This window comes from Rhodnius prolixus, unplaced genomic scaffold (assembly GCF_049639745.1).
Source record: "Rhodnius prolixus isolate KJV_2025 unplaced genomic scaffold, Rpr scaffold_9, whole genome shotgun sequence".
Lineage (NCBI taxonomy): Eukaryota > Metazoa > Arthropoda > Insecta > Hemiptera > Reduviidae > Rhodnius > Rhodnius prolixus.
The window spans coordinates 15,260,713-15,272,418 of NW_027411604.1; the positions used below are offsets into that span (position 1 = coordinate 15,260,713).

General features: G+C 32.9%; 1 protein-coding gene across 2 annotated transcripts; it reads left to right on the top strand.

The window, feature by feature from the left end:
- Positions 1 to 542: 542 nt before the first annotated feature.
- LOC141454704 (phytanoyl-CoA dioxygenase, peroxisomal-like) lies at positions 543 to 10,645 on the top strand. 2 transcript variants are annotated; one of them, XM_074129225.1, is made up of 9 exons: positions 543 to 812; positions 2,010 to 2,090; positions 2,204 to 2,367; positions 5,952 to 6,117; positions 7,530 to 7,643; positions 7,943 to 8,092; positions 8,162 to 8,296; positions 9,159 to 9,296; positions 10,341 to 10,645. In XM_074129225.1, the coding sequence occupies exons 2-9, from the start codon at positions 2,031 to 2,033 to the stop codon at positions 10,383 to 10,385; spliced, it is 972 nt and encodes a 323-aa protein (XP_073985326.1). In that variant the 5' UTR covers positions 543 to 812; positions 2,010 to 2,030; the 3' UTR covers positions 10,386 to 10,645. The 2 variants fall into 2 exon arrangements, with proteins under 2 accessions (XP_073985326.1, XP_073985327.1); XM_074129226.1 differs by having other exon boundaries at positions 2,016 to 2,090.
- Positions 10,646 to 11,706: the final 1,061 nt, after the last annotated feature.

Genomic DNA, 11,706 nt, shown 5'->3' on the forward strand with positions numbered 1-11,706 from the left:
CATCAATAAAATTTCAATACCTTACAATTTAATTTCTTTGTAATGGCTTTTATGGAAATTCTCTTACACATTCATTTGAATTTTTGTGTGTCTCTCTTGGTGGAACTGCGGATTTGAAAGCAGGAAAAACGTTACATTATTACAAGAGTTCATAAAGAATTTTCTGAAATATGAAAGAATATTCTTGAATTTTCGATGAACACGTTTCCAGAAAATCGAAGGGCAATCAATAATTAAACCTAGTTTAAAAAAAGTGTAGAGCAGGTTAGAGCTACGAAAACAAAACGAAATCATTCAGATCTCGCATTTTCTGTAACTCAACCAACCCGCATAGCCACGCCCTGAAGAACACAATAAATTTGTTGAAACCTTGGCAAAAAGATTCTTGTTTTTTGTTCTGAACCGATTCTTTGCTGTTTGAATCCATAATATGAATAATTTACGGTTCCTAAAATATAATGCAATTTCATTATTTTAAAAAAAACATGTTTTTTTAATCTATTATTTTTTGTCGATAATCGATAAGGATGAAACTCTCTATTTGTGATAAGATACAGGTCCCACCTGTTATCTAGTTCGTGTTTACAGTTAAATTTGTTTATGCATGTAGTGAGTTCCTAAATAAATAAAAAAAAATTGAATTGATTAACGGACTATGAAAAAATGCGTAATGCAGGATAAGATTACATTTTAAGGACTTCGTTGTAGTTGTTTACTCTTATGGCCTTAAATTAGTATTAATGAGTCGCAATAAGACTGTTCAGTGAGTTTAGTGCATTTGCTGGTGCATTGGCGAGGTGGAAAGATATTAGGTTAGTATTTTAAATACATGTTTTATTTATAATATATTTCAATAAATTAAATTATTGTTTCTATAAATATTTCCACTATAAAATAAGGAGACATTTTCAATGTGTCACTTTTAAATTTATTTGCTGCAATTATTATTTCTGTTAACCGAAATTTGTCATTTTCTCATCTGACTCTGTTATTATTGTAATAACGTCCAGGATAATTTATTTTGTTTGTAAATGAAGCAGCATTTGAAACTAAAATTTGATCTATTTTTTTTTATTTTCTTACAAATAATTTTAGTGCATTTTTCATCGTTTCTGATTCAATTATCCAAATGGAAGAAAAAATATGCCTCTTTCAGTCATTATTTTGTATTTCTGCCAAGCTTTCGACCTCAGGGCTAGATCATTTTCTGGGTTGTGGCACATATTATGTTACAGTAACAGAATTATTATGCATATTAAGCGAATGGTCACAAAGAAGAAGATCTACCATGTTTTTGTTGAAAATGTAGTGACACACGCGTCGGAAAACTGGACATTGACCAAAAGTTTAGAAAATATACTGCTAGCCCTCGAGATGGACTTCTGGAGTAGAAGTTGTAGTTTATCTAGATGTCAGGGTGTACCTAACACTTTGATTAGAGATAAAGTAGGCATCAACATAGAATGTAAACGCCTAAAATGAGGTACGACCATCTAATGAGGATTGATCTAACCAAAAAGAATTTAAAAACTCCCTCCAAAAAAAAAAGTCACTAACGAAACAGGCCTATAAAATGCTGGGTTTAGGATTTCGAGTCAATTATAGCTGCTAGAGGACTCAGAGAAGGAGATTGTCTGGACGGGAAATTATGGCTTTTGGGTATCGGGGATATAACCTAAATAAACGGTCAGTCGAACAGATAGTCAAATCAATGAAAGTCAGTCCGATAGGCCATGAAAGGGGCCGTTTAGAGTGGCATAGTAACTGGTATGAGCGTTATCAATAGATTCGCTGCAAGAAGAAGAACACCAAGTAACCAAGACCCGCCTTTGAGTAATTATTATACTTTTAAAAGTTTCAATTAATTTTTCTTAGTTTGATGCTTAACTATATTACTAATGAGATAAAGGCTGAACACTGGTCCAGTCATAATACTTATGCCAGGCTGTGTAAACATTAGAGCACTATTATTGTAAATCATTACTTTCTAGTTATTAGTTCTTTGTCAGTTACAGATTACCGAATTAAAGATGGCCTCAGAGAGGTTACAAGTGGTTTACAGACATCTTTCAGGTGCTTGCCCAAAGCTGGTATCCTTTGCCTAGAAAATACAAATAAATATTGTATATACTTCCTAAATAATGTTTATAAGTTTTTTTAGTTATATGGGTAAAAATATTTTTCCTTGACAGTTTTATTACAGAATTTGATACAAGCTGAAAAAAATAACTTAAATAGTTATCAGGATGGTTTCCGTTACACACTGCATAATCCTTTATTAAATTATGAACAAAGGAGATTCTATGAAGAAAATGGTTATATCGTTATACCAAGACTCATTGAAGATAGTATTTTAGATGAATGCTGGTAAGAATATTTTTATTATGTATTAAAATTAAATAAAAAATCTAGTATTTTATCATTGTTTATGTGGCAATGTTGGGACTGAGTCAAGATTTTCAGTAATATAATTCATCGTAAATATTTATCAGTAAGTCCCTTGAACTAGAAAACAATGGAATCAGTGTATGAGATATAAATATTAGATGAATTTGGATGTAACTGTGGGCAACCAAAATATCTCGGTAAATTTTTAATTCAATGAAAGTCAAGGTACAGTAAAAAGAGCTTTGTTTTTCACTAATTACTTTAACTCTAAGATCTGAGCGAAAAAAAAGCAGCCCAATATTTTTTTGTCTTAACGTGTTTGTCATTTTGCTAAGGTAAAATAAATTTTGAAAGAAAATTGTTATACGGACTAAAACAACTGACAGAATCTGCTGAATACATTTACCTCTTTTTTACATTGTTTTTGTTTTCTTAACTATTCAATAAAATAACGGAATTGTAAGCGCACATAATTAATTGTGTGCTACAATTAAACGTTTTGAAGAATTTTTTTATCTCTAAAAAGTTTATAACTTTTTTAGCAAAAGTATTCTTATTTAGGAAACAAAAATACAATTTCGCAGGTACAGATCTTTAATTCATTCTCCCGCAGGAGTCTCTAAGTCGCTTCTACTCTTAGATTTGCCATAAACGATCAAACCTGTTTGTCAAAGTAATTTGTTATGAAATTTTTTCATGCTGGTTTAGTTTGCAGTTGAAGCATAAAACTGATTTACTTCTAGTCTCTCTTGTTGTAATATGGAAATTAAAGTATTACCACATTTGTATTGTCGAGGGTGAAACTAATTAGAAATTAGTAAGGATTTAACGATTTTGAAGGCTTGTTGAGGCCAGACTAGTTCTAACTTATTCGTTAAGCCATCAGTCAACAAACAGCTTTTTAGAGGCAGGAACAGAAAACGTACATCAAGCACATACGAGGGTCGTTTGAAAAGTCCGTGCAAAGTCAGAGAGATAGCACCACTGGCGCGTATCGAGGTTATGTTTAGTTAGTAGCATCTCATGGAAGAACACACACCAAGTTTCAGCCAGATCGGTCTATTTCTTTGTGTTTGGCAATCGTTTGAATCGAGGAAGTCGAGTGATTTTCAAAAAATGGACGAAAAAGAATTTCGTGTGTTGATTAAACACTACTTTATGAAAGGCAAAACGCCTCAGGAGACTAAAGAGAAGCTTGATAAACATTATGGTGACTCTGCACCTTCGATTAGAACAGTTTATAAGTGGTTTCAAAATTTTCGGAGTGGCCATATGGGCACAAGTGACGCTGAACGTTCTGGACGCCCTGTTGAGGTAACTACTCCAGAAATTATTGATAAAATCCATGATATGGTGATGGATGACAGAAGAGTGAAGGTGCGTGAGATTGCTAGTGCTGTGGGCATCTCGAATGAACGGGTACATAATATTTTACATCAACATTTGGACGTGACAAAGCTATCCGCTAGATGGGTGCAGCGATTGCTCACGCTTGACCAAAAACGAAATCGTGTGAAGTGTTGCAAGGACGGTTTGCAGCTGTTCCAGAAGAATCCGCAGGACTTTAAGCGTCGTTTCGTCACTGTGGATGAAACATGGATACATCACTACACTCCTGAGACCAAAGAACAATCTAAACAATGGGTTACCAAGTGGGAATCTGCGCCAAAAAAGGCGAAGACCGTTCCTTCGGCCGGAAAGATTATGGCGACTGTCTTTTGGGATTCGCAAGGAATAATCCTCATCGACTATCTGGAAAAGGGTAAAACTATTACAGGTGCATATTATTCATCGTTATTGGACCGTTTGAAAACCGAGCTGCAAGAAAAACGCCCACGATTGGCCCACAAAAAAGTCCTTTTCCATCACGACAACGCACCAGCTCACACCTCAGCAGTTGTGGTCGCAAAATTAATGGAAATAGGGTTCCAACTCGTTTCACATCCCCCCTATTCTCCAGACTTGGCTCCCTCGGACTACTATTTGTTCCCCAATATGAAGAAATGGCTGGCGGGAAAAAGATTTTATTCAAACGAGGAGGTGATTGCAGAAACGAATGGCTATTTTTCAGACTTGGACAAATCCTATTATTCGGAAGGGATCAACAAACTAGAGCAGCGTTGGACGAAGTGTATAAGCCTAAAAGGAGACTATATTCAAAAATAAAAAAGGTTTACCCCAAAAAATTAAGTAGTTTTTTTTTTGCACGGACTTTTCAAACGACCCTCGTAGTCTAACAAATAGACCTATCAAACTTGCTTGATTTAGTATCATTCCAACGTAACTAAAATCCGCCTTTCTTCTTTGACTCTTGAAAAAAAAACGCTATTTCTTAGGCGAATACCACTAAAAAAAGACGTTTTGTAAGTCATAAGTAGGGCCATTATGTGGACTGTACAGCCAGAGGAGAGAGAGGGAACAGGTAGAAAACAGTATTGTCCAAAAAGTTAATTTTAAACTTGGGTAGGTGACTCTGATGTGAATATATATATAAATATGTGAAAATATTTAAATCCCTCTTAAAGTCTCAAAATTTCAATTATTAAAATTAAGATATATCGTAAATACTTACAAAAATAAAATATTTATCTTGAGAGGTACTCAAAATTTATTCTATTTTTGGAAAACAAGAAAACAATTTGAATTTTTGCAAAATTATTTATCTATTTAAATTAAAATTTTCTCTGTTTATAACATTTCGTTTTTGTCAGTATTAATTCTGCGTATCATTTATTTTCGATAATTTTAATCCATAATTGTAATTAATCTATTTGATTTTTTTTTTTTTTTTTTTTTTTTTTTTTTTTTTTTTTTTTATGAATAACTTGAAGCGTTATCGTTACCGCAGATTATCGATTTTGTTGTTGTTTCATTCCCCTATTACACAGCATTTTTCTTAATTTTGTTCGTGTTTATATATGCTTACTAATAATTGATATTGTTGTTTTTTATGGTGCTCTTTCACACCAAATTCGAAAATAATAAATGCTGTCACTTAAAAGGCTTACGTCATTTAACGCTTGCAGTATTAACACCTCTCTTTCTAAAACCCCAACAACAGTCACCTGTACCCTAAACTATTCTCTAAGACAAGCTTATCGTTCCAACCACCTGCTTATCCATATTAATATGGACTAGCTAATTCGTATATAAAAAGTTTTTTCCCTATCACTGACAACTTTAAATGTTTTATAGTTTTCCTACTGAAAGCTGAGAATTAATTTTGAAAAAATCATTTATTTTTATTTCTGTCAAAAATCATAATATTAAAATTTACCAATAGCTTCTTGAAAGTATTACAGAGGTTACTCAGTATAGTTTATTTAAAAGTTGAATGCTTCTAATATGTATTGAATTATTTAAAAATATTAAGTGTATTCTCTAAATGTACTCAAAAGTCCGCCACAAAAAAATACCATAGCCCTTTACTTAATATGTTGCGAAGTCTTGGCGAACAAAAAAAAATACTAAAAAAAAATAACTTCCTTAGTAACCTACTACAGGGTAATATTTACCCGCGAAAGCTTGCCTCACATATTAATGATATCTCAATTCTATTACAGTCAAAGGTTTGTTGATTACTGTGATGGTGTTATTCCCAGAGGTATGACAACTCTGATGAAAGATATTTCATTAGCCAAGAAAGGAGCTAAAGGAGTTTATTTGTATAATAAAATTCAAGATATTTTATTTGATGACGTTTTCGAAAAATATTTCCTTCATCCTCAGGTTAGTTATTAAAATACAAATATATTTGATGCTTGAATTCCGAAATTGTGTGACGAATTATTTTAAAGAACTGTTACTTCATGGAATTTCTTTCATAAAATAGGTTTTCATTAGTAAATGATGAATGTTATGGACGCACTTCTTAAATGTACATTAACTGGAAAAGAGATTAAAATCATTCATGAAACGTACTTGCGCCCAGTACCAAGAAAAGCACGAATATTGACCAATAAAAAGTATTTGACAGTAAATATTTCAAAATGACGCTTCTTTGGTGAATATAAGTTTTCTACATCAAGTGACTTAACACTTAAATCATTTAAAGAAAATAAATCTACGGTAGTTTTTGGTGATTTATTTCTTCTTCTTATCAAAGCGGAGTTTTGCATTGAAATGGCAGCCTTGCTACCCTGTTGAAAGAGATTTTTTAACATTGTTATTAGATTCTTCATGGACAGGCAGGAAGCCATCAAGGACCTGAGGTCTTCTGTGTAAGAACAAGCTCTCATTGCTTGCCATTCTGCTCTCAGTGAATACTCTATGAGTTTCCTGGATTTCTAAGCATCCCGGGATACTAGGAAACGAGTATACTGTTAAAATGAAGGGGGTGGAAACTTCTTTGGTTATAATACTTTTCATTTTATTATCCTCGAATCCTACCGACGTTGTAGAATGGAGGTAATGGAGGCAGTGGCAGTAGATTTTTAAAGAACAGTATTCCTTCTCTCCAGAATTATAAAGGTTTCTCTTCCTGAAATTGTCTTGACTGGTAACATTAACTAAATCTCTAGATTCATTTAAAGCACTGGAAGACTGAAACGCCCTCGTCTCCTAGTTTATCCGCCACTAGCTTCAGTAGTAAGTGGTACTTGGTAATTATCTAGCTTCCTCTGAGCTTCGGAAGCGCCTAGGTAGAAAGGTATGGACGAATTTATAAGGTGGGCAGTATTTTTCATTTTTCTGATACTTCCTAAGAAGGAAGTTGGGTAGTTTTGTAATCTATATAATGTTAGTAACAAATATATTTTACAAATCATTGTAAAGTACGTAGAACAGCAACAAGAACAGGTTTTGAAAATGCTGTTTTTGGCCATCTTTGGAAACGTTTGCCTCGAAATCTATTAGATCAGGGTAGTAGTAAAAAAAATTACAGTTATATAGGAGGATTTCTCCTATATTGTGAAGAAAATTTGGGATATTTATCTTTTATAGAAAAAGAGAAAAAAATGATCAAATTTGGGTGTTTTTCAACGATTCGCTTTTTTGTGGTTTTTTGACGATTAACCCTTATACAACTCTCCTAGCGGACAGTTTTAATAAGTTGGAACAAGGAGTTAGAAAAAGTCGTGTGAAATTTTCTCACTAGATTTTTTGAAACAAATAGAAAAGAATTGTTTAATTATATGTTACAGCTCCTGGATTATGTATCTTGCTTTACTGGCCCAAATATAAAGGGAATGCATTCAATGTTGATTAACAAACCTCCTGATTCAGGAGCTCTTACATCAAGGCATCCTCTCCATCAAGTGAGTTTATCATTTGGAATTCAGATAATAGAAAACTAGTATGAAAATAGTCGTTTGGTAGTACTGTATCATAAAAAATTAGGTTTAAAGGTCGTAACCTTTAACAGTGCTTTCTGAATCCAAAGCATTATAAGAGCTAATCTTTATTACTTGCAGGGATTAGGTTTAAAATCTTGTTTTTGTGCTGAATATAAATATTTTGTCACCTAAATTCAATTTAATCAGTATAACAAAAAAAAAATGTTTACAAGGTGGCATATATTTATTATTTGATGTAATATCATACAAACCTTATCTAGGATTTATATTACTTCCCATTCCGCCCAGCAGACCGTATAGTTGCAGCTTGGACAGCAATGGAACCGGTGACTACTTCAAATGGATGCCTTGTAGTTTTACCTGGTACCCATATGGGAGAATTGTTGCAACATGATTATCCCAACTGGGAGGTGAGCTGCAAGTAATATTAAATATTTATCACAATTTTTAAAATAGTAAGTAGTAATTTTAAATTTTAGGGTGGGGTAAATAAAGCGTACCACGGCATACGAGGATGTGATGATTACGAGACCGTTCCATTGCCCATGGACAAGGGTGATACTGTTTTCTTCCATCCACTGCTTATCCATGGATCGGGAGCCAATATAACTTCTGTAATTATTAATTTTTTAAATATAGATCTTTTATTTACATAGATTAGTGAAATAAGTGGCTATAAAGCACTCATGCTCGTGTAAGCGCCGCCTTAAAGTACACTAAGTGTAAACATGAGTTGAATTTAAGCTTGGACATTCATGTCCTAAGTGATCCTCATGGCTTCCGCATTCGGCTTGACGGATTTTTTTTTTATTTTTTCAAGTGACCTTAAATTTTTACTATAATTTTATTATTATATTGCCTAACTTACATTATTGTTATTACAACCCGAATATTATTAAATAATAATGTTAACATGACTTTCTTTGTTCTAAGTTGTTCTTCGGTTAAGTGAGTAAAAAACTCTACTTTAAAAGGGGATCTTAACTGCACGGATAATTAGGCTATATTGAAATCGAAATCATTGTATGTCTCGTTAAAATTGGTGCTGAAATAGTATAAAAACTAAAAGTGTTTTGATTATTAGAAGTATTAGACTATTCTTCAATTTGTACGCAAAGTTGGGAAATGTGGCAAATAAGGAATCACATGTATTTGTATTTTATTATTATTATACGTGATAAAAACATAAGTGAAACCAAATTTTCTGTACAAAGCTAATGAATCAACCACTATTGATGGACGAAAATCCGAAATAAATCAGATACAAAAACATGCTTTATACAACGGATAAATTCAATAATATTACCCAGTATTATATTTCATTTTATTTTTATTACTTTTTTGTGTCATTTTTGCATTAATAATAATAAAACTATTGCAGTCATTTTTGTAATTGGACAATTCCTTACTACTCATTCATTCATATTTTATTCTGTTATATTATCAATATATTTTGTTCATTAATAATAATTTCAGGGTTTTCGTAAAGCAATCTCTTGTCATTATTCAACTTCTGATTCTTACTTTATTGATGTTCGCGGCACTGTTCAGGATAAAATAGCAAAAGAAATCGAAGAAATGTCAGCAGCCAAAGGATATTCCCTAACTATTCAAGTTAGTCAAAATATGTACATTTATATTTGTCTTATGGAGAAAAGTGTGTAAAATACCAATCTTCAAATCAGCTATTTATTAATTATTTATATAAGTTACTTTAAGACGAAGACTGATGGATTTAGTTCTTTTTTATTTATTAAAAAACTTATAAGAATAAATTGCAATTCATACTTTTAACAAAAACAATGCAATAAGTGGGGCTTGCTGCTTGATTTGAACATCAAGCTGCTTACAGATATAATTCAAGAAAATAAAAAATGCTAACCAGGGATTCCGTAGTGCCCAATGAATTAAGGTTTAAAATAAAATTTCTGTAAACATAGAATTTTATAAGAATAAATTTTTAATTGCCTTTTTCAAAAGTTCATTTAATCTTGTTCTTTTTTTTTATTTAAAAAAAAAAAATTCTTGAATGTTTACAGAAATATCTCCATTTTATTTTATTATTATTAATTCTGTTCCAATATCCTGGTATGTAATAGCAACGTACGTGTTACAAGCCTAGTATATTATAATTGTTCACCTAGAAATTTGCGGTCAATATGGAATGTGTTCAGGAATACCACTTTTTGCATTTACATGGATGTAAATATTACGGATCAATCAGTTGCTATACTGATGGGTAGTTCAAATACCAGTTGCCGAAAGTACTACAAGCACCAAGTACCTGGACAGTCCCTACTTCCCACAGCCTTTAATTTTGAATCCTCTGCATATTTTTTTCCCCCCCCTCAAGCTTAAAAGAATTTGCTGGTGCTGGGATCAGCGATTACTGTCCTCAAATCTTTATCATGCTGTAGGGCGTCAGGTCGATTGTTCGGGACGATCTTTTTTCAATCTGTGATGTACTCAATGCTTTTCTACTATTGACTGATTCATACGTTATACACTTACTTTTTTACAGCTAAACAAGTGACTTTTTGAGTTATGCATTTTAAATATCTACATTTGAGGAATGAAGTGTTCATTTATTACCAAATTGCTAATAGATATTTTATTTCTCCTTATTAACTTTTTAAATATACACTCTTTTTGTTTCAGGAAGTTTGGCAGTACAGGTCAAGACCTGTTAAAGGATTTGCGTAGAATAAGTAATTTTTAGCAAAGTGGCCAGTTAGTTTACATATTTAAAGAAATAATATACATATATTTTTAAAATATTTGTAGTAAGCAAATCAAGAACAACTAGCTTTATGAAATTGTGAAGGTGAATATTGATTTTACTTGAATATTTGAATACTTAGAGTTGATCACACTAAAAATAATATTTGGATACATAACTGTGTCGTAGGAAAATTTGTTATAATATGTTAATTGTTAATTAAAGATATGTTTTATTTTTGGCATTAGTTTTTCCTTTTGCCTTTTCCTAGGATTCTTTTATTCTAAAGTCAAAGAATGTAATGGAGTTTGCTTGTGAGTGCTGTATAGATGTATAGATTGCGCTGATAGTTGTTTAATTTATTTATATTTGTCTTCTAAATTATATTAATTTATTGCAAACCTTAAATTTGAAAAATGGACGAATCATACAATCCATTAACAGCTGAAAAGAGTGCTTCAAACAAGCCTAATTCATTAAGGGAAAACTTGAAATGATACTAAAAGACATTCGTACTATACGAGGGTCGTTTGAAAAGTCCGTGCAAAGTCAGAGAGATAGCACTACTGGCGCGTATCGAGGTTATTTTTAGTTAGTAGCATCTCTTGGAAGAACACACACCAAGTTTCAGCCAGATCGGTCTATTTCTTTGTGTTTGGCATTCGTCTGAATCGAGGAAGTCGAGTGATTTTCAAAAATGGACGAAAAAGAATTTCGTGTGTTGATTAAACACTACTTTATGAAAGGCAAAACGCCTCAGGAGACAAAAGAGAAGCTTGATAAACAATATGGTGACTCTGCACCTTCGATTAGAACAGTTTATAAGTGGTTTCAAAATTTTCGGAGTGGCCATATGGGCACAAGTGACGCTGAACGTTCTGGACGCCCTGTTGAGGTTACTACTCCAGAAATCATTGATAAAATCCATGATATGGTGATGGATGACAGAAGAGTGAAGATGCGTGGGATAGCTAGTGCTGTGGGCATCTCGAATGAACGGGTACATAATATTTTGCATCAACATTTGGACATGACAAAGCTATCCGCAAGATGGGTGCCGCGATTGCTCACGCTTGACCAAAAACGAAATCGTGTGAAGTGTTGCAAGGACGGTTTGCAGCTGTTCCAGAAGAATCCGCAGGACTTTAAGCGTCGTTTCGTCACTGTGGATGAAACATGGATACATCACTACACTCCTGAGACCAAAGAACAATCTAAACAATGGGTTATCAAGGGGGAATCTGCGCCAAAAAAGGCGAAGACCGTTCCTTCGGCCGGAAAGATTATGGCGACTGTCTTTTGGGA